At 38.6% G+C, this 23,119-nt stretch overlaps 1 protein-coding gene across 6 annotated transcripts in view; it reads left to right on the forward strand.

The window, feature by feature from the left end:
- The window catches only part of usp9 (ubiquitin specific peptidase 9), a 60,124-nt gene that overhangs the window by 11,560 nt on the left and 25,445 nt on the right, over positions 1-23,119 (forward strand). For 3 of the 6 annotated variants that reach the window (XM_088605092.1, XM_088605056.1, XM_088605074.1), the window contains exons 2-19: positions 2,010-2,263; positions 9,490-9,638; positions 9,739-9,818; positions 10,708-10,820; positions 11,311-11,529; positions 12,542-12,657; positions 13,089-13,340; positions 13,712-13,850; positions 14,807-14,959; positions 15,471-15,575; positions 15,719-15,925; positions 16,625-16,761; positions 18,207-18,242; positions 18,985-19,118; positions 19,979-20,066; positions 20,195-20,537; positions 22,082-22,177; positions 22,722-22,933. In XM_088605092.1, coding sequence (XP_088461218.1) covers positions 2,168-2,263; positions 9,490-9,638; positions 9,739-9,818; positions 10,708-10,820; positions 11,311-11,529; positions 12,542-12,657; positions 13,089-13,340; positions 13,712-13,850; positions 14,807-14,959; positions 15,471-15,575; positions 15,719-15,925; positions 16,625-16,761; positions 18,207-18,242; positions 18,985-19,118; positions 19,979-20,066; positions 20,195-20,537; positions 22,082-22,177; positions 22,722-22,933 — 2,675 coding nt within the window. In that variant the 5' untranslated portion in view covers positions 2,010-2,167. The remainder of the gene's footprint in view (positions 1-2,009; positions 2,264-9,489; positions 9,639-9,738; positions 9,819-10,707; positions 10,821-11,310; positions 11,530-12,541; positions 12,658-13,088; positions 13,341-13,711; positions 13,851-14,806; positions 14,960-15,470; positions 15,576-15,718; positions 15,926-16,624; positions 16,762-18,206; positions 18,243-18,984; positions 19,119-19,978; positions 20,067-20,194; positions 20,538-22,081; positions 22,178-22,721; positions 22,934-23,119) is intronic. The other 3 variants (XM_088605103.1, XM_088605064.1, XM_088605082.1) reach the window with 1 other exon arrangement.

Genomic DNA, 23,119 nt, shown 5'->3' on the forward strand with positions numbered 1-23,119 from the left:
TATTTTATAACAGCACTGCATCGGTCTTTAAAAATGCAAATGCATTTAAAGCTGGTTTTGATAGAGAACATTGTGTCATAATGAGGAAAAATAAGTGTTTGTGTTGCTTTTAACTTCAAATGGTTTTTAATGCCTTCCCTGCTGGTCCTAATCTTGGTGTCCCTTGTTTTATGTTCCCTGACTTGAGGAATAATAGTGACTGGAGTGCTGTACCTGTATTAACAGAAGTGTCTGAATTGTTTATCCTGAAGCATATGTATAAAAACCTTTTTTTTGCTGGTTGCATTTGATAAGTTGAATGGTTACATAGCACTCATGAGAAGAGCCACTCATATTTTCTTAAGTTTCTTAAAGCTGTTAGCCAGGAATTCTGTGCTACATTGCATTTCTAGTGCTGATCTAAAGTGAAGAAGATTGCACTGTTGTTGGTTTTTCTGCCAAATGGCTGAAATTGGCCTCAGGTATAAGAGAGCATGCTCCTCAAGCAATTCACCTGTCATCGGTACAAGATGGAGTTGAAAATCTATTGGTGTCTAATATGTTGAATTGGACAGTTCTGAAAACTTGCCTTTGGGGGCATATTTCTTCAACATTTGAGCTTCACTAGGTTTGTTCTGTTATTTAAAAGATGTTGCTAGACCAAAAACTTTTATGGTTTCTTCCATTACCCACTCGAATGACCTAAATTGAACTTTTTGATTTGGCATTTTTTCCCCACAAATTCTAATAAACATAACATGGGGTAAATGTTTAATATATCTTCTATAAAATGGATTTCTTGCTAAGCGGTGTTGGTCCTGGTCATCCATGGCATAGGCGACCCCTGAAAAATAAGGGTGTTCTCAGACCTGTAGGTGGTGCTCTTCCCTCTGGATCAGAAGTTCTTATGCAGTGATTGGAAATTTCAGAATGAACAGTGAAATACAAACCTGAGGAAACCACACGGAAAGCCTTGATTTTGGAGGCTGATACCCTGGCTTCTTTCACGAACTGGCTGGATGAGATCTTTGGACCAGTTAACTACTAACAACCAAACCAGCAAGATCAAAGCCCAAATGTCTTTGATCTCTCTCTCTCGTTTGAAACCTTTAAATTCTAATTCCCCAAAATGGTCACCAAGGACACTGCTATAGAAGGTGCCATAGGAGGTTTGAATGTCCTTTGGATGGGACACTAAACTGAGGTCCTGGCTACTTGGCCATTCAGTTTCCCATGACTCTGTTCCTGAGCTTTAGGCTGCCTTGGCTAAATTCCACTTTGGGTTTACAAATTCCTGCTTAGTTTAAAGTAATTTCTCATCTCCAAGCATGTTGATCACCGTTCGACTTTAAAATGATGAAATTTTGGTTAATGCGACACTGGGGATCTACTGGGTCTGTTTCCTGAGAATTGAGAGACATGGATTGTCTCTCACACCTGTGAAGATGGGTGGGATTTTTTTCTTTTGCAAAGTTGAAGTTCAGGCGATCATGTATGTGGTGTTACAGACTTCTTGGCAGTGGGGATTAGGGACTTATTTGCAAAGGGAATTTCCTCCTTTTGTTTCTGGGCCTGTGCAGTCCCTTTGACATTCTGAATATTCCATTAAGCTTTCACAGTTCCCCTGCCCAGCAATGACAATGCAGGTATTTCCATCTGCATCTTGCTCATTCTCCTCTCTCCTGCAGAAGGAGGGCACAGTAGAGCACACTGTAGAGCAGTATTTATAGGTATGAGCTTCCTGAGGCAAGGACAAACGTGGAATACAAACTTATCAGGTGATCCATGTCAATAAAGATAATCAGGTTGATTTATTGCATTTTCCTAATGATGTGGTATATAACATTGATATTGAAAGTTTAAGTATCTTGTTTACTTTGCAAAATAAATTTTAAGAAATTGTGGCCTGTTTTGTTCCCTGTTTTTTTTGCAAAGACTTACATTTTTCAGCCCCTTTGTTTTCATTTGAGACTGCAGTTGAGACCCTGTCTGAAACTGACCTTTTCTCTTCCCATTTTGTCTTCCTCTAGGTTATGCAATGGTCTCTGCAAAACATCCTGTGCTTCAGGTGGTGCTTTCTTCTACAGACGCATGCTGGTTCTCCATCATTGTTGAGGAGGCAATAATTTCTTCTCTCACGACAACAACATAAGCGGACAAAATTGCAAAGATCTGCCCCGTGTCGAGTATGACAGCCACGACCCGTGGCTCTCCGGTCGGAGGGAATGAGAGCCAGGGCCAGGCTCCCGACGGGCAGTCCCAGCCTCCTCTCCCACAAAACCAGGTCAGTCTCGAAGCAGGGCCGGTCTTTTTTTTAAAAAAACAAAAAAAAAACAAAAACCAATCTGAAAGTTGTCATCAGGGTTCCTGGAGTTTTCTGCCGAAACTGGTTCCTTATTACACTCCACAGAAAGAAATTCGGTTCTTTCCTCATTAGCAGAGTAGCCCTACAGTTGCAGTGCGAGTCTGACACATCGTTGGTCTTTTTGCCAAATGCAGGCTCTTGTATGAGGTGTTATGACAAAGCGGAAAGGTATGTAAAGGATTTGATTATAGAACAGCGGCATATGTAAGTTAGCAAGCCTGGAATATCCGGCGCTTGATGCGGGCCTATACACAAGTCAGCAGCTTACAAAACCAGAAGTGGATCTCGCTGCTGTTATTGGGGGTTGCTTCTTGGTGCAGATCTGGTAAAACCATTTAGTTTATCAAGAGGAGTTTAAACTGTCCTAGCAAGGGAGGTTCAAAAAGGAGACCGGTTATAACACTAATAAAGTTATTTGAATTCCGAGATTTTGAGAGAAAAGCTGTGTGCTGTATATAGATAGCAGTTATCCTAGGTGAAGTTCGCTGGGAGACCTATTTGTATTCTCAAGTCAAACAATAACAGTCTATTGTTGCGCTGTTTGAGGAGGGAAGTTATGCAATGATTTGAATATGATGAATACAGTGTGAAAAATCCTAAAGTATGAGAATATGCATGTATAATTCAGAACTAAATTATGAGTTTATAATAAAAAGTAATAGTGAAAAGCTATTGGTGAATTTTGTTTTTGGTAATGGCTTCATCCAGCACTGTGAAGGAGTGGAAACTACTCAGACATTTTTGGTACTTCACCATGAAGTTGTCAAAAACAAGTAATTGAACTAATGGACAGTGTAGAGCATCAGACAGCAAATAAAAACAATTTAGGGGCTTTTAAATCCCTTTCAGTGTTACATGGGAAAACAGCTGTTAAGTTTGTATGCGAGTATGATGATTCCCACCTGTTCTTATTCAAGCACTGAAACTTGGCCACTTCTGGGGAAAAACCTTATTTGGCAGGACAACAGTATCAAAGATTTGGTGCCGACTGTGGGGCCCTTGGGGAAATTGTGTTGGTCGCTAACGTGTGCATATCTGAAGTATTTGTAGGATGAAGGAATGGGCAAAATAGAGGTCCTATATGAAAGCAAATCCATTGGCTAGAGGAAAGGTGCTTGCGTGTTTATTGGATGCCTGAAAGAGTAAAGTAGACAAAGGCCTGCATTTTAATTTTCATTAATTACTCAGCTATATGCCTGCATCAACTTAGACTCTGCTTAGATAGGCTGGCTGCGTTGGGGGGCAGCCAGCGTGAATTTTGTCAACAAAATTTATGGCTAATGTTTGTCAACAGTTTTTCATTTCAGTCAACCATGGCAAAACGCTCAGAAAATTAATCCACAACAACGAAGACTAAATGACGGCAAAAAATACTTGTTTGATTCGGAGAAATATTAATGTCATCCTTTGAGGTTCACTGTTCATACGTTTACCCTCAGTCTGGCAAATAGCAAGCCGGCTGTAGTGGGTATAAGGTTAGGGCTCTGGCAGCACATGGAGTGCACGCTGCCTCGGGGCTACTGCTGTGTGATAACTGGCAGGCACTGACCTGGTGTCTTTTCTTTCTGTCTTTTCTGGGGATTGTTCCCTCATTTCCACAGCCCTTATCAGAAACCATCATCGTGTGTTCATTTATTGGTCTCCCAGATAACGATAAGATTTATACGCTATACTTCTTAGATTAAGAAAAGGAGAGCACCTTGATAAAGAGAAAAGCCAAAAGAGACAAAGCTTTCTTGTGCTCCAGTGACCGTTTGCAAGAACGCAACTTTACCAGGGAAAGATTAACAACAAAAGGCTAGTTTTGCTAAATGGACTTAAGCTGAGTAGCATTAGAATCCAAGAGTTAAATCTTGTTAACTGATATTGGCTTTATTGCTCATTATGTACCCTGTCCCTATTATATTCAAATTTATTACGATTGTATTCTCTAGCAACTAGCTAGCTTGCTGCTGGGGACCTGTTGACAAAACAAGTAGCTTCGATGGAATATCTTTAGTGGTACTAGGTTATGTTTTCAGCTCGAAGAAAAAGATCTGGAGTCTAGCAGTACTTCATATATGACAGGCCACCCAAGTAAAGCTCTTGCAAAAATATGAAATCATGTAATCATGCAATAGATGGTTAAATGAGAACTTTTATGATCATTTTTGGCATTGCAGTAGTGAAAGTAAAGTTAGTGTGAAACGGTCTTATTCTGTGGTAGTCCCATACATTTGTGGTTTTCCCTCATTCATTGTCAGATTTCCAGTTCATTTTCTTTGGTCTTTCACAGATCATGGTCTCTTAGCTGTACCTATTGTATTCAGTTCACTCATTGAAGGGTGAATCAAGTCCTTCAAATACTATGTTCAGGATTTGTTTAATGTTTTTTTTTTACTTCTTTAAATTTAATAAGTTTACGGTTCTTATTTTCTTAGAGGAAAGGTTAAGGTTCCTTATCCGTTTTACACATTTGTTCCTTACTTAACTTAAAGGTAAAAAGTTGTCACAATTATTATATGGATTAAAATAAGAATGGTCAAACTTCTATAGAAAAAATTGTATTAATATACCAAAGACTGAAAATTGCTTAAACTAAAACCTTAATGCATTTGATATTAAGGTTTTGAATTGAACTGCCTGACTAAAATGAAAGATCTGTTGTTTTAGTCAACAAGAGAGGTTCTAGTCATGTTTTAGTCGACTAGATTAAAATTGACCGAAGCCTGAAATGACCTTGGCTTTTTGCTATTTTAGTTGACTAGACTTTATCAAAAAGTATTGACTAACACTGGTCATTTGGGGTTTTTTTTTGTTGAACTGTCAGAAGCTTCTGGCTTTGTGTATAGCTGTATGTACAGAATATATTGGGCCCTCCTCAACAGCACGAGTCATTTGCCTCATTTAAACTATTTTGTATTTAAATCAAGAGACCAACACAGGCACTATGGGGAGGAGGCTTAGAAACCCAGAGGAGTATAGATGTGGTTCAGATCAAGGATTCTGTAGTGGGAAAAAGTAAGAACAGTGTTACAGTGTACTTGCGATAAATATACCACTCAGTTCTCAGCTGTGGGTAATAGAAGCATTTCTTTTTCAGATCCTTCTTCCGCTGATGTTCTTAGCACTGTTTTATGGTTCAATGCAAATAGGAACTTTGATGCTTTTAATGCATCTGCTTAAAGCTCAAGACAAGAAATATTGAAAAAAATAGAAGCTAATATTATGCTGTTTCTCAAAATTTTGGCCTTAATCCTTGGTTATTTTTTTCAGTTGTATGTTGCTGTAGAGACTAAAAATACAACCAGTTCCAATAAATTAATAAATACTGAACAAGCAGGTCACAACACAGTTTACTTGAGGGGTATTTTATGAAGATAGCCTTCTGTTCTTTGAGAAGGAAAGCTATCCACTAACTGAAGACCCCCCCCATGTTTCTAAATCAGGGGCTCTGATAGTAGCTGATGTAGCATTATCTGGTTGGTAAAAACCAACAACTGTTTGTGGGTGGTTGTGATTCCTGTATTTTTAATTATTTTGTCTCAAACATGTATTTATACAACAGAGTTCACATTTAAGTTTCAGACATCTGCACAATTTTTTGCACAATGTGCATTCAAGCAATTATAATCATAAATAGAATTGCAACCTGTTGTGTTTATTAGCGTGCATGTAAAGAATGCTTAAGTGTTGGAAAAACAAGTTTGTCTGTGGCTTTCTGGTTGTGATAAACAAGTATTTGCTTTGAAGAATAGAAGAAAATCTGCACTACAGCAGGCAGCATTTTTTTTTGCGGAGAAGGGAAGTGAGTATTGAATGATATGCATAAGTATTGACTGCATCCATTCTAATAATCTGGATGCAAGCTTTTACACCTTGTCAGAGAACGGATTGGAATGAATGAATGAGAGCTGCGTGGTTGAGGAAACGGACCTATTGATTTTAAACAAGAATCAAGCTGGTTATGTAGGTCAGCCAGGCAGGAGGCATCATTTCCACACCCCCACAGTTCCTAAGTTCTGTAGTTGCATCTTCCCAGAAGCTGCAGAAGGTACACAGCTTTGATGTGGATGTCTGCTAAGCACTGTATAGGTACTTCATGACAGTATTGTCTAGACAGCATAATATTCCCACAACCCACTGTTGGAATCTGGCCCTGTTGTTTGGAGTGATATGATATAGGGTTGTTTTCATTTATTGCACTACAGGAAAATAAACCTCTTCTTTTAATATGCTTTGATCTGGGGAAACAAAGGACAAGATCCACAGGCACTGACCGACAGGCAACAGGTTCAGGTCTGCTAAGTCCCACTCTTCCAGCTTTCCCTTGGACTGTAGCCTTTGTTTCCTAGTTCATTCGAGTTTATATGAGAAACTAGAACTTCTTAAAAAGCTTGAATCCGGCCAATCTGGTTTTGTGCATGTGTAACGAGTATGGTGCAAAGACCCAAGCTGTCTCTGATAGACAGAAGAACAAAGACAATCTTTTTTTCTGAAAATTCAGGTGTTTATGTATTATAGATCCTACAGTTTCATAAAATGCTTTGACATTGAAGACAAAGAACTGATTGAGCTGCTTCACTATCTGTGTATGCCAACATAATTACTAATGGTTTTGAGGTTTGCATTGTCACTTTTGCCAGCCTTTCTTTATTCCTCAAGCATTCTGGCAATGTCTCCTTCTGTTTTTGGTTGCTTTATTTACTCGGGCATCATAATATTTTTGTAAGTCCTTTGTATTCAATCTGTAGAGTTAAGTAACATTGTGTAGAAGTTTTTATTTTGAAATTGATAGATGAGAGTAAATAGCTGCACTTAATAAGTGCAGTGATTGAAATGAGTCCTATTGCGTGAGATAACAGATCGAGGTTGCAGGTTTGTGCACGTGGGGTAATGTCTTGGTTGCTAGTTTGACTGTCTGGATAGTTGTACAGTGAACATGTTTTAGGGATCACCCAGGTGGGTGAAGTGGAAATTGAGGGGCAAGCTGAGCCCCATGGTCCTTGGCCAGCTGTCTGAGAGCCATCTCTGTCCCAGGTTGGGGGGGTCCAACCAACTTTCCAGGACTGGTGGCAAGAGGGAGAGCAGCTGCACCGCGGCAGGCACTGCGGACCTCGCTGAAGGGCCGGCAGGTGATGTTGGGAGGAGAGCGGCCGTGTAGTCATCCCTCACGGTCTGGTCCAGCTGGAGGTCATGAATTCGGGAGCATAGAAAGAACCTTTTATTGATCTGCTTGATCAGTCTTGTCGGTAGAAAAGCTTGCGGCTGTGATGTACGAAATATACCCTGGGGCTGGCTGACTGCCTGTTCACGACTTCGCAAATAAACGCCCTTGGGAGAAGAGGCGCCTTAAATGGATTGGATTATGGGACATGGTATCCCTGTATCAATTCTCAATTCCTGAATAAATTCCCAAAGATTAAAACCTGAGAAACTTTGTGTCTGCGGCTTAGTTTAAGTCGATTCCTGATGTCGAAATGAACTATTTTGTAAATCATTGGATTTCATATGCTCTTAAATTTCTGTACTCGGAACCGGTGTGCATGGACATCGGGGCTTTTCAGTGCAAGTACAAAATATAAAAGCTGCAGATGAAAATAAGCGGATTTTATCAGTTGACCTATCTGGATCACAAAATAAGACTGGGTCATGAAAAGGTACTGTTTGAACTGGATTAGGGTCGGGCTTCAGTTTTTTTATTTAATGCTTTACCAGAGTGTGCTGTACCTGGGAGAAAGTGTGGGTCAGTTTGGCTTCCGAATCCGGTGACAGGGAAGAAAGTCACATCACTTTTGTCTTCGTTTGGTTATTTAGGAAGAGAGAAGCTATGCACACTGGGAGATCATTTAATACCAATACAACAAAATGGTATGAATCTGTCATTTTTCTTTTTTCTGTACTGCAGGTACTGAAGTGCTAAAGAGTATACGAAGATTGTTGTTTGTATTAGAAAGATTTCAAAAAAATAAAAACATAAATCATGCTTCATACAGCTAAATGGCTGCGTTTTCTTTTAAAAAACGCATTGGTGGGGTCTCTACATAGGTGCAACCAGTAAAAGCCCTTACTCAAGTGCAGGTATAACTTTATGAGCACAGGTTCGAGCCTGGGTCATGTCATTAGCTCACTGTGACTGGAATTCTTCAAATGCAAACGCAGAAGGTGGACCATTTCCTGTTCATGCATTAGTTTTCATGCATTTTCTGAAAGAGGGTTGCTGCTTAAAAAGGAACAATAGCTTCATGTTCAATGATTTCTGTAGAACTGACTGATAGACATCAGTGAACGTGGTACCAGCTTGCAGGACAACCCATAACTGGCCACTTGATGAGGAGGTCCAGGTGTGATCTGTATAGGACTGTCTGGAGTTACTGTGGAACTAGGCTCATAGTGATTGATGGCACCTTGGCTACAGAGTACTACACTGATCCAGCCTCTTAGCTGGTGGAGCACAGTAGTTTGAAGTACTGTATGTTATGCTCTAGAGAGGCTAGTTCTACCTAGTTTTTCATATTGATTTAAAATCAATTAGCATGTCAGTTGTTCTTTTTGTCATTCTGTTGGTTTACAGCTGTCATTGGTCAACTGCAGCTATAGCTCGGATTACATTTTTGCCTCATTAAGAAAAGACTAGTGATCTATTTAGTCTGCAGTAGCTTTGCAAGGTGGTTTACAAGGTTGAAGTAGTGAAGAAATCACATTTTCTGTGCTCATAGGATTAACTAGTTTCTGTAACACTTGTTTTATTTAGGTCCATTCTTAGTTGTCATTGTTCAAACTGTCTGAAATACTTGGCATTCATTCAAGTTAACTGTTGTAGGAAGCAATTCTGCAGTCTTAGAATGATCTAGACTATTGAGTAAAGCCTTATCCCCCTGGGCGTAGGCACACTGTGATAAATGGAAACATGACGATGAATTTAATTGTGGGCTCTGTGTGAAGTATAGAAATTCTTGCAAAATTGTTATGATTGAGAATGCTAGGTAAAAAATGTCCATTTCTAAGCAAATTTGTTTTAAAGTGCTTCAGAGGCTGCAGCCAATTCACTGCCTTAAGGTTCTGAGCGGCTGTTTTCATTTTATTTTGTCTTTCCAACGGCATTTCTAATGGGACATGTTTTCAGTTGTGATGCTGACTAGGGCTGTCCCCGCGTGTGTTTGCAGACGTCCTCTCCAAACTCCTCCAATGAGAACTCCCCGGTGAGCCCACCCGATGAGCAGGGCCAGGGCGATGGCCACCCTCAGCTGGAGGAAGAGGAGGAGCCAGCCTTCCCCCACACTGACCTGGCCAAGCTGGATGACATGATCAACCGGTATGACCCCCGAGTCTCCCCAGTACTCAGTTTCTTTTGGTTCATTTCAAGACACAAGTGCTGACATTTGCATAACCCTGATTTTTCCTCTTGTTCTCAGACCCCGCTGGGTTGTTCCAGTTTTGCCAAAGGGTGAATTAGAGGTTCTTCTTGAAGCTGCTATAGATCTTAGTAAAAATGGTTAGTAGTCTGTTTTCATCCTCTCTTCTTGGTAAGAACTGCTAGGCAGCTCCTAAGTGGCTCAGCCAGTCAAGGCGATTGCTCGAATGCAGGCTGAGCTCAGTTGATCAAGGCATCCCAGGTTTGTACCTGGGTCGTGTCACCAGCTCCCTGTGACCTGGTTTCCCCAAGCGGCTGCGCTAAATTGGCCGTGCGTCGCTGAGGGGAGAGTGGGATTACTCAGCCTGGTGTCCGTCAGCTCTCGGCAACACTTGAACGCGCTGCTGTCTGCAAGGAAGGTGCTGATCCTCCGGTACAGGGGTGGGGCTGCCTGGGGACCTGTTAAAAGGCAACTGGCTTGAAGGTGGGCAGGAGAAGAGTCTCCATGCACTTCCTCATTCTCCCCTGTGTCAGCTGTCAGGGTTCATGCTTGGGAGCTTGAAAGGCAGTGAAAAACAATTGGTGGTTCCGTTTTGTGGTGATTTTAAAAAAATGGGCAGTTCTACAATTTATTAAAAATCAGATTTATTTGGAAAAAAAACTCATGTTCTACCCTGTATTTTAAATAATGATCTAGTCAAATGTTTACAATAAATACCTTTGTCAACAGTTGCAAAACTATTTTTGAGCAGATAGTTTAATTTGGTAATTCCTATAACTGGACGTTATTTTGTCAAGGCCGGATTGCCCATCAGATATTCACTTTGCTTTCCTTTTAAAAAATGTACCTGATGTGAGAAGTCTCACACTCTGTACAAACTTGTCGAAAGGCATTTGCTTACTGTTATGGACTTGGTTTGTTTCGGTGAAATTATTCTATAGAATTGAACATCTTGGTATTGTTACCAGCTCTTTTCTGCTCGAGTCTTTTTTTCTTTGTATTCATTCTTTTTTTCTTTCTCCTTTCAAGGACTTGATGTAAAGTGTGAAGCATGCCAGAGATTTTTTCGAGATGGCTTGACGATTTCCTTTACAAAAATCCTTACAGATGAGGCTGTGAGTGGCTGGAAATTTGAGATTCATGTGAGTATACAGTAAGACAACTTGTGGGTGGGACAAAAAATTAACACAATTTAGCAGAACAAAACTGGTGTAATTTTTATAATGTTTTCTGAGATGATCAAATCAAATAAAAAGAGAATTATTAGAAATAAAAAAACTGTGGCATCATACAAGCCAACATGCACTTGGAAAATTACAAGTGCAGTCGGTATTTTTAAGAATTGGTGTTTTTCGGTCACTTTCACAAGCTGTTAACAAGCAACAGATTTTTGGAGCCGTTCCTTCTGTAAACAAATTTATCAGCAGAAAACAAAAATTGCAGCTGCCATAATCTGCATGGTGGTCTGTTTTGTGGAATTAAAAGGCTTCCACATGAAAGGAGAATTTTTAATCAAATTATTTTCAAACAAATTTGCGAGTGTAGCAACATGTACATGGAGGGTGCTAGGTGTTGTAAATGGCTTGACACTTGAAACATTCCCTGAGATGGAAGACATGTTTGCTTCAACAGAGGTGTATTATTAACAACACTCACCGGCTGGTAGAACTCTGTGTGGCCAAGCTCTCCCAGGACTGGTTTCCTCTTCTTGAGCTTCTTGCTATGGCCTTAAATCCTCACTGCAAGTTCCATATCTACAACGGTACCCGTCCTTCTGAGACGGTGCCCGCTGCCGTGCAGATGGCTGAAGATGAGCTTTTTGCCCGTCCACCTGATCCACGGTCACCGAAGGTGAGTGAACCCCCTGCTGTTTGAGCTGCGTGTATGTCGTGTTCATGTTAGATGAGAATTCCTACAATGTTTGGATTTACAATTCCTCTATATATTGGTCACGCAAAGCACTGGGGAAAAACTGTGCTGCACTCTGGGAAGCCCATGGTTTTTAGCCTTTCCTTAGTCTGCATTCCCGACATGGGAAGTTGGTCATGTTTGCTGTATAAATTGAATTGAAGTGTCCAGAACGACCCCTCCTATCAAGTAGGTGCTTTCGTTACAAGTTATCTTTTCATCCTGTCACATAGGTGTTTGAGTGGGGAACTGCATCAGCGTTTGCTGGCTTCAAAGAGACAAGTCGAAAGTAAAGTCCATTATGAAATATAGAAAGATTCCTTACAGCTTCTTTCTAAGCTTTATAGCTTATCTAAAGTTTCTGAGAACCGGCATGTTTTTTTTTTTCTGAGAGCCCACCATAGAGAGAAAAATGCGTGTGGTGTTTATTCCTGGATGATGAGATAAAGAATGATCCCACTTACGGTCTCAACAATTTCTATCTCTTTATCCTTTGTGCAGAATTATAATTTCAGGGAGGATGGTTAACCTGTGTAATGTTCTTAGAAGAAGTGTATGTGTGTAGAGTTGCCTCAGGATATGAAGAAAACGGCAGAATTACTATAAATACTTGGAGGAAAATGAAAGGATGTACATCTGTCAGATTACACATTACAGTGGAATTAGAAAAGGAATGCCAGAAAATAAGAATTGAAAGCTGGAAGAAGAATATGTGGGTATAGTGTCAACATGGACTGAATGCCTTATGAAGCATGGGAGAATTAAACTGACTAATGATTAAACAGACATTTTGTTTTTCTTATTGATTTTTTTTTTTGAAGGGCTCTTTGTAAATGTAATGCATTTTACACGGTACTTTAAACATTGCTAAAAAGATTTTAGGGGAAATAATAGAAATCTTATTTACTGTGGAAAGACGTTAAGTTTGCTCACAAACCAATTTATTTCCTTTCAGGGTTGGTTAGTGGATTTAATAAACAAGTTCGGCACGTTAAACGGGTTTCAGATCCTGCATGATCGATTTATGAGTGGACAGGCCTTGAATGTTCAGATCATTGCAGCCCTCATCAAGTAAGTGATGCTTTCATACAAAACAACTCTTTTCAGAATAGTTTCAGCGAAGCTTTAGTTTAAATTATGTAAATGGTTTAATAGATATTTCTGATCAGTTTGCAAGCAATTGTTTCCATAAAGTGTTAATAAAACATCTAAAGATGCACAGTGGTATTCATAGTAATCTTAACCAAATATCAAAATCTTATAACTGCTGATGGCTTATTAAACATCATACTCAGTAGAACCTAGCTCGAGTGAACTAATTGTTAAACCTTCATTTATAATGCATTATTTACACTAATTTAAAACGTGACTTTTTTAATTTCTTCGGTAGTTAATTTTCCATTACTGCCTAGATGTTCTGTAATTTACTTTAGGAGTAAAACTAAATGTTTCCGTGTGTCTTGCTGATGGTTTTTAATGTTTTTTTTTTTTGTTATTTTCAGACCATTTGGGCAGTGCTATGAGTTTTTAACATTGCACACGGTGAAGAAGTACTTCCTCCCAATAATAGAAATGGTTCCTCAGTTCCTAGAAAATCTGACAGATGAGGAGTTGAAAAAGGAAGCAAAGAATGAAGCCAAAAACGATGCTTTGTCGATGATAATCAAATCATTGAAGAACCTAGCTTCACGGGTACCAGGGCAAGAAGAAACAGTGAAAAACTTAGAAATTTTTAGGTTAAAAATGATTCTTAGGTGAGCCTTTTTTCTTGAAAATGTGAATGGATAAAGTCGTTGTCTTATAAGTTCAGAAGATACTGTATAACTCGTGCTATGTGTTAAAGCTTTTGGGATTTGCAGACATAATTAGAATGAAGTGCTTGTCCATTACATTGTACTTGAAATGTTTTTTCTATAAGAGTGAAGATTTGCCTCTTTTTTTGCTAATAACTCTGTGTATTATTTTCTTCTATATTTGACCCCATCATATAGGCACGAATACTGCATTTGTGTTCTAGTTTTGGAGATTGAAGGCATTGAAGGCAGTACCTACCTTTTGATTGTAACCATGACTTGTACATCTCAAAATATAATTCTGATTAGTGTTTTGCTTTTTAAAAAAACAGGTTATTGCAAATTTCTTCTTTTAATGGAAAAATGAATGCACTAAATGAAGTTAATAAGGTGATATCCAGCGTTTCCTATTACACACATCGACATGGCAATCCTGAGGAGGAGGAGTGGCTTACAGCTGAGAGAATGGCAGTAAGTACAATTTTTCTTTTTATGTTGTGCTTTATCAGAACAAGATATAGTTTTTGACCATATTGCATAACATTTTTTAATGTCGTCTGGAGATTTTTTTTACATTCTCGCTACTAATTTTTAACATTAACTTAAACTGATCTGCTTTCCTAGTGCTCGTGTCCTCTGAACCTCATTCTTAAATCTCTTCCTGCACACTGGCACTTGAGATTTCACAATTTTTAGCCAGTTCTTATTGAAAAGGGGATTTGCACTTATTTGACAACTGTCATTTAGTTGGGTAGGAGAACTCAACCTCATAAACTCAGTGTAATATTCATGGCTGAAGCACCCAGTTCTGTAGAGACATGATTGTATCACTATTTAATGTTAAAAACTTTAACTTAAACTTTATTGACATATGTAACCTGTACATGTACTGGTACAATGGAATTCTTACTTACAGAAAGTCTCAATTGTTAAAACGTGTAAAAACACAAAGTGCACTATCTAAATTCACAAAGTCAAGTATTATTTTGCCATTAATACTTCACAATATGGAATTTATTCCGGCTCACCCTAAAAACATCCCTAAGAATAGACTTGTATAATGGCCCATAAATATTTTTTATAAAAACTCAGTTATAGAGCCAGAAGAGGCAGTGTCCCTCTTTAATTTCTCTAATATGAGTACATTTCCTTCTTTTTTGTCCTCATGCTCTTTGTCTTTGATTTGAAGTGTTTATAGGACAGGACCCAGCTGTAAACCATCTTTGCAGGCTGTTTTGGCCTTTTTTCTGTTTGTTATATGTAAATCGAACCCACTCCTTCTGTAAAATTAAAAATAGATCTTGAGGATTACTGTCCCGTCAGTGTGTTTATTCATGAGTTGTTAGGAGGGCAGTTCTGTTTTATGTGTGACATGTAAGTTTTTTTTGCTGCTGGGCCACTAAGCAATCTGAGGAACTCTCTCGTAGGAATGGATCCAGCAAAACAACATTTTGTCCATAGTGCTAAGAGATAGTCTACATCAGCCACAGTATGTGGAGAAACTGGAAAAAATCCTTCGATTTGTCATCAAAGAAAAGGCCCTGACCCTTCAGGATCTTGACAACATCTGGGCAGCACAGGTAAGATATTAAAAATAAAATAACTTGAGAAAATTAGGTTTATATTAATTCATTTCTGTTTGTTGCCTCTTTTTCTGGGCTCTGTGCATGTGTTTTCTTTGCATATAATTTCTTAATGTCAACCAGGGGATTGAAGTTTTGATTGAACATATTTCACCCACAGCATTCTTGGCCATTGAATATTATACTCAGCGCCTTTATTTAAAGTACATGTCATCCATGGTTCACACGAATCTTCTGCTTAATATTTCTCTCATGAGATGCTTTCTTCAGAACGTCTTCAGACTTGGTCATAAAATTAAGCTTACCGCACATTTACCTCAATTTTAACATTTTTATGATTGGTGAGCTGGGTACCCATTTGAGCTGAGTGGGATGTTTAGAATTTCCTTTCGATCTGTAATAAGAGCAGAAAAGATAAATGTTCTGTTTCCGTAAAATCTCCACTTTCTTATCATGGAAATGAAAGTTCTTTGTTCTAACCTTGCTGCACCTTGTCATCCTTCCATAGGCAGGAAAGCATGAAGCTATTGTCAAGAACGTCCATGACCTCCTTGCAAAGCTGGCTTGGGATTTTTCGCCTGAGCAGCTCGACCATCTCTTTGATTGTTTCAAGGTGAGGTGTTTCAAGTTGTGCAAGAATGTAAAGCCACATGTAGATGTTTTTTTTAACAGCCTGTCGCCTCAAAATCACTTACCAGTGAGAGGATTAAAGCCAGTGCTGTATATTAAGGGATATGTTTGCTTTTTCTATTAAAGGCAAGTTGGACAAATGCGAGTAAAAAGCAGCGGGAGAAGCTGTTGGAGCTGATTCGTCGCCTTGCTGAGGATGACAAAGATGGGGTCATGGCCCACAAGGTGTTGAACCTCCTGTGGAATTTGGCACATAGCGATGATGTACCCGTTGACATCATGGACCAGGCTCTGAGCGCCCACATTAAAATCCTAGATTATAGCTGTTCTCAGGTAATTGTAATATTTTATTACGTTTTGTGACAACGAGACCACCTTTTGTTAGTTCATTTAACCTTTTCACCTTTTAAGACAGAAATGATCTAAAGACAATTATTTGTCTTAAGTCAGAAATTATAATTGTGTAATTTTAAAAGAACTAAAATGGTGTTAGAACATGTTTTTAGTGTATAGCCAGCAGCTACATCACCCTGAAGCTCAGCAGGTGTGAGCCTGGCCAGTACCTGGATGGGAGACCTCCTGGGAAAGCTAAGGTTGCTGCTGCAAGAGGTGTTAGCGGGACTGGTAGGGGGCAGTCACTCCACTGTCTAAGTGGGTCCTATTGCCCCAGTAATGGTGACGGGGACACTATACTGTCAAAAAGGTGCCGTCCTTTGGATGAGATGTAAAACAGAAGTCCTGACTCTTTGTGGTTGTTAAAACTCATTAGTGAAAGTGAGTCCCCATTACTTGTATATTGCTGTTTAAGTGGAATGGGCACTATAAAAGTGAGGAATTATTATATACAACTGATCCATTTATAGGACGGGGGCTTTCTGTATTGCTGGTGCTCCACTGGTTGCATACAGTGGTACTTTTTCAATGTCAATGAGAACATTTGAAATGTTTTAAGCCCTAAGGTTAGAAATTGTTAATTAATGCTACCTGTTGAACAGTTAAATGACTGTTTAAATGCATTGGGAATCTCTTCAGGACCGAGACACACAGAAGATCCAGTGGATAGATCGATTCATTGAAGAGCTGCGAACCAATGACAAATGGGTCATTCCTGCACTGAAGCAAATCAGAGAAATTTGTAGCTTGTTTGGGGAAGCGCCCCAGAATTTAAGGTAATAAATTGAGTTGTTAATTTTATTTGTGGAGATGTCATGTCTGTGGAAAAGATGTTTTGCACACATTTTGGTAAAAGTGTGGGCACCTTCTGCAAAACATGGTGCAATCCTATGTCCTGTATTTTTAAAATCATGTGAGTATGACATTTTCGGGTGAGTAAAATATTTTTAGCTTATTTACAAGGAATGAAAACTGCTCTTGCTTACCACTGCTTCTTGCATTGCTAGATCTCTCTTAACCATCTTCTGCCTGTATTCTGCTAACTCTCATCCTTAGTTGATAGGAACTGCTGTAAGGTGATTATTTTATGTTAAAACTTTAATGTAGATATCTCCCCTTTGAACCGGCCCTCAATCTAAGATGGCAGCACATTATATAGGTCATGCGCCTTGAGCTTTGTTTTTAGAAAGCACGGAATGCTGAAATAAAGTAACACTTGAAAAACCACACTTGGCAGGAGTGTTTTAATATTGTTCATGTCGCTGATAGTTTCCTCTGCACCTGTACCGATCAAAGCTGAAATTTGTAGATCTTGCTCGTTATGCACAGATTATCTGTATTGACAATCTCAGAAATCTGTATGATTAACTTTTGCAAAGCTTTTTTCTGTTGGCATTCCTTTCCAAACAAGACCTGCCGATTTTGTTGTAGAAATTCATCACACGTTGACTAGTGTTATTATTTTTTTTAATATTACCTTTTCACATTTTTAAGGTTGAATAGAATGTAAACTGACTGTTGTATGGGTTAGCTTTCCATTATTAGAGTTGTGAATGTTTTATTACATAAAGTTAGCTTTGTTTCTGTTAATACATTTTTTGACACTTAGCATTGAAATTTTATATTTTAAGCCGGATAAGGAACAGTGCCTTAAAAGCAGAGAATTTAGTTGAATTTTTCAAGCGAACATTTTTTATGCTTTTGCTTTTTTGCCTTCTAAAAGTATCTTAACAGCCACCTTTTTCTGCTTATCAGTTTTACAGATAATTTTAATGCAGCCACAACAGAAATCCCTAGTATTCTCCTGTCCTGGTTATTGTAAAAAGCATATCAAAATTGTGGTATTAAATTTTTTTTAATATGTTAAAGGGGGAATTCAGTATTTTTTGGCTTGGGGTCATTTCAGTGCTGCACTGTCTGACAGATAAAAGCCAGAGCAGATGCAACACTTACTATTCCACCGAAGTCTTAGTGGTGACATGGTTTTATAGTTTTTCTTAAAATGGATGCATTGCATTGTCCTAATCATAAACCAAACACAATTATACCCTAAGACATAGTATTTTGCAAAACTAGCACAGGATAGAAAATGTGAAAACTTACTGGGAAATTCATATTTGTATTGATCCATAGATTTAGACTTAAGATATTTAAATAGTTGTTTTAATCTAGAGTAAGTGTTAATGTAGCTGAAGTACAGAAAATGCCTGTTGTTTTTCAGAAAGAAAAAACATATTAACATAGAAAAGAACTTAGGGTAAGTTGGCCACGATTTTGGTTTATTGTCATTTCTTCAGTTCTGACAAATCTGATTAAATTCTGCAGTAAATAATGATTTAAATGATGTGATTTTAACAGGCATTTTTTAATTGCTTTGCTAGGAGTCTCCCCCTATTCTATGTCCATTCCAGAACTCACAAATCATTTTTAATATGGTTCCAACTTTTAACCAAATCCTGAGGATGCTGTTCCTTTTCAGTTTTCTTCACACCAGTCTTGAATTGAGCGATGAGCACCTGCTTAGTACACTATCTTTCTTGATTAAATTGTTTATCTGTTCATTTGTGTTGCATATAGACTGAGTCTGTCAAGCAGTGATTAAATCAGATGGCAGTAATTCTGTTTAAAGTAGGGCTTATATTTTAAAATTTGAAAACTGTTAAAAGACAAGGGTGTAAAAACTTCTCTTGAGCTCTTAAACAGTATATAACTTCAAAGATATGAACTGGATGAATTTATTAGATTACATTTACCTCAAGCTCTTAAATGGGAAAAAATGTTACCATAGCTGTCATTTTAGAAAACCTTCAGTAGCACTCAGCAGCCAGCTCTGTGTGATGCCTAAGTGGCGAATGAAAATGTCAATTGCAAATTCATGTTCGTGAAATCAGTTGAAATTTATTAAAGATTGCCTTAGATCCTTTGTAAGTGAAACATTCAGATTTAAATTGTAATGTAAAACATTTCTGGTTAAGTCTTTTTTTTTCTTTTGGTAACAGTCAGACGCAGCGGAGCCCACACGTGTTTTATCGCCATGATCTAATAAACCAGCTTCAACATAACCATGCTCTTGTGACTTTGGTGGCAGAAAACCTATCTGCATACATGGAAAGCATGAGGCAGTTCGCCAAAGGTAACAAAACTGATTTGTTAAATTCTCCATTTTAATCAGATTACATTAAAAAGTGATTATGGAGCAGATTGCAGTATGTCATGTCAATTATTGATGACCTGAATTATTTAAAAATTTCAAAGAAAATAGGTGTATCGTGTAATCACTACCCTAGTTCAGGTATAAAGTGTTCTTAAGACATCTGTTTCAAAATTGGAGAGAGGCCAAAGTATCTGACAGGAGATATTATGCTCTAAAGAGCTACAGCATCCGTCAGGTGTCCAAATCTCCAGAAACTGTTGAAAATGTATTTTTTAACTAAACTTGTAACTACAGTTTGTTCTAAAGGAACACTCTTAAAAAAGGGACCTTCTTGTTGAAAATGAGGGAAAGTTTATCTGAATATGATATAGTTTTTATTTTCAATGAAATGGAACCAAATATTTTTGGAGCCAGATATGCCAGATTTACGGTCACTGTGAACAGATTACAGCCTTGGTCATGTTCGTATTCTGCTCGTGACGCATATAATGCAAAATGGTATTTGAGTTTAGTAGTGCACATCACAATATAGTGAGAGCAAATTATTTTTGGTTCCAATGGCTTATATCTGGGAAGCTGTGGCTGAGTGGTGAAATTCACTATGTCCTTTATTCCAGCATTATGTAGCTCACATTTAGACTGTATCTCACTTATACTGAAGATGGTTACTTGTCAGTTTTCACTTGCCTTGGGTCTTTTATCAAGTGGTGCCTGTTAATATTTTAAACGCTTTCAAAAGCCATAGCAGTAAAGGACATTTTTGAAGAGCTGGAATCTTCAAAAAGCTTAAAAGATTTTGGCTGTTTTAAGTTGCACTGACATGAAAGTATCATTTCCAGAGCACTTGGAATACGATCCACAGACAGTACGGGCTGGCAGTCGATACAGCCATGTGCAAGAAGTCCAGGAAAGGCTTAACTTCTTGAGGTAGGAGGGTTGGCTTTCATTGTAGTGACACTTCATGCCAAGAGTTTTCTTTGGAATCCTTCTGTCACATGTTTGCTTTCAACGTTTTGCTAAAAAAAGCTTGGTCTTTCATGTTTTTTTTTCTAAAGGTTTTTGCTAAAAGACGGACAGCTGTGGTTGTGCGCTCCGCAAGCAAAACAGATCTGGAAGTGTCTCGCTGAGAATGCGGTGTTCCTCTGCGACAGGGAGGCCTGCTTCAAATGGTATTCCAAACTCATGGGAGATGAGCCAGACCTGGACCCCGATATCAACAAGGACTTCTTTGAAAACAACGTGCTGCAGCTGGATCCTTCACTCCTCACAGAAAACGGGATGAAGTGCTTTGAACGTTTTTTCAAAGCTGTAAACTGTAGGGAAGGAAAACTGGTGGCCAAGCGAAGAGCCTACATGATGGATGACCTGGAACTCATAGGATTGGATTACCTATGGAGGGTAAGAGCCTTACTAAACAGCACATGAAGTTAAATAGAGTCTACTGATAGTTATGCAGAGGTGTATATGATCATAGGACTGTCCTCAATGATATACGGGCGGAGCGGTGGCTCTGTGGCTAAGGATCTGCGCCTGTGACCGGAAGGTTGCCGGTTCAAATCCCGCGGCCGGCAGAGGAATCCTACTCCGTTGGGCCCCTGAGCAAGGCCCTTAACCCCAACTGCTCCAGGGGCGCCGTACAATGGCAGACCCTGCGCTCTGACCCCAAGCTTCTCTCCCTGTCTCTGTGTCTGTGTCTCCCTGGAGAAAAAAGCTGGGGTATGCGAAAAGACGCATTCCTAATGCAAGAAATTGTATAGGGCTAATAAAGAAACATTAAAAACATTAACATTAAACATTACAAAAAATTCAATTTTTTTAATTGGTAAATACGGGTGTTGCTTCTGATTTGTATTCTGTGTTCAATTACATCTAAAAAATTGTGTACAAGTCTGTGTTCAGTTTAAAGAATTTGTTTTAAAAAGAAAGCCTTGTTACTAATAATCGTTTTACCTACTTTAGAAAAGTTATTTGCCTTCAATTTTCTAAAATCTTATGTGCAGTACATGGATTCTTTTATAGCCATTAAAGTTTCAGACCCACCCAAGGTAGCAAAACAAGGCTTCCGGAAATAAAAGGTGCTGTTTTCATTATTCAATGAAAATCAGACATTGCCCTCCTATTCTTTAGTCTCATCTTTATGCAGCAGTGTCTTTGGAGTCAGAGCATTTGATGTTTTCCTTCTCCTCAGAAGTCAGCTTGACTGTGTGCATTGCCTTGCATTGTCAGTGTTTTTTTATTTAATGAAGAAAGTCTCAAATTATTTCTCCCCTTTAGTTTTCCCATTTTTAATCTGCTGCTCAGCTGTGCTATCAGCATTGCTCCCTCATTGACGTAGAAGCGCTTGTGGGACCTCTGAGTCATGTACTATCTGCAGGTCTGTGAATCTGGATCAGAAACGGTGGAGCTTAATGGTCCACTGACAGCCTCAGTCTGCAGTGGTTTCAGTTTCAGAGGGGTACAACCCCGTAGGTCCCCTCTCCACCTAGTGCACTGGCACAATCTCTGCCACATAGTTCAGGGTCCTGTGTGAAGTCAGAGTAGCAGAGCTGTGAAATGACAAGTGGTCTTCCTGCAAGAGTCTCTTACCCATGAGCTTGTGTCTTAAGAAGTGTAGTCAAATTTAAAAAATCAAAATACTGAAAGAAAAATAAGGAGATTATAGATATGTACAGTTGTTTTTTTGTCTGATGTTATCTTTTTAAAGGCTTGTTTTAAAAACCACCCCTGTTCCTGGTTCTGTTAGTTTAAAAGTATAAAATAGGCTTATACTTATGGCCCACAGCCCCCGTTTCCCTTTCATGGTGGAGCTTTTTATTGAATAAAATGGTTAGATCTTCCTTGGTAGACAAGTCAGTGGGCACTGATTAGGTTTAAGGAAAATCTCTTCACACTAGTATTGAGGAAAGATTTTGTGATTTGATTTTAGATTTTTATTTTAACAGGTTGTGATTCAGGGAAGTGATGACATTGCCAACAGAGCAATAGATTTGCTTAAAGAGATTTATACAAATCTTGGACCAAAATTACAAGTCAATCAGGTAAAAAAAAACATTTCCTTTTTTTGCTTGATTATGGTTGCATTCATCAGTGTTCTCACAGTTATTTTACTAGTCCTTGATACAACTGTAAGGTTTTATATATCTTCACTTGCCTTTTTTCAGTTTTATTTCCCAGATCTAAGCATTCCAAAGCTTTAAAGGGTATTGTCTGTACTCAGTAAGGAAAGTGACTTTCTTAGGCCCAAGTGTGTAAGAAGTTTTGAGAAATGGGTAAACCTTTCCCTTCTTATTCCTAAGTACCATTTTAAACCACACGCAAGTGAAACATCTTACATGCCCATGTAAATACTGCATTAATTAACAGAAGTGCTGACTTATTTTATATGAATTTTATATATAAATTCATTTTTTTGATCATTGTAAAACTTATCAGGATCATTTTTCCAGTAGCAAGGGCTGGTAGCAGCCAGAGTGTTTTTGTATAACTATTTTCTTCTCACTATATAGCTTTCTAATTACTTACAGGTTGTACTGTAGAGAGCATTTTATTATTTATGATTTGTTTTCTGATTTTGTTCTGTAGGTAGAGATTCATGAAGACTTTGTCCAGTCTTGTTTTGACCGGCTGAAAGCCTCCTATGACACACTCTGTGTACTGGATGGTGACAAAGACAGTATTAACTGTGCAAGGCAAGAAGCAATTAGGATGGTGAGAGTGCTGACGGTCTTGAAAGAATACATCAATGAGTGTGACAGCGACTACCATGAGGAAAGAACGATATTGCCAATGTCGAGGTATGATATATGTATGCAAGATCATCCTTTCTGTAAAGTTTGTAAGTGATAGTTTTTTTATGTGATTGTACTACAAGACATCTACTGTTCATCCTTTAAATCGTCAAAAATTAACTTTTTTAACGTGGTTAATTTCTGGCTCTGGCATTTTGTAGTTGGCATACATGAGCTATTGGTATAACGCAA

Source organism: Lepisosteus platostomus, chromosome 2 (assembly GCF_059453375.1).
Source record: "Lepisosteus platostomus isolate fLepPlt1 chromosome 2, fLepPlt1.hap1, whole genome shotgun sequence".
NCBI lineage: Eukaryota > Metazoa > Chordata > Actinopteri > Semionotiformes > Lepisosteidae > Lepisosteus > Lepisosteus platostomus.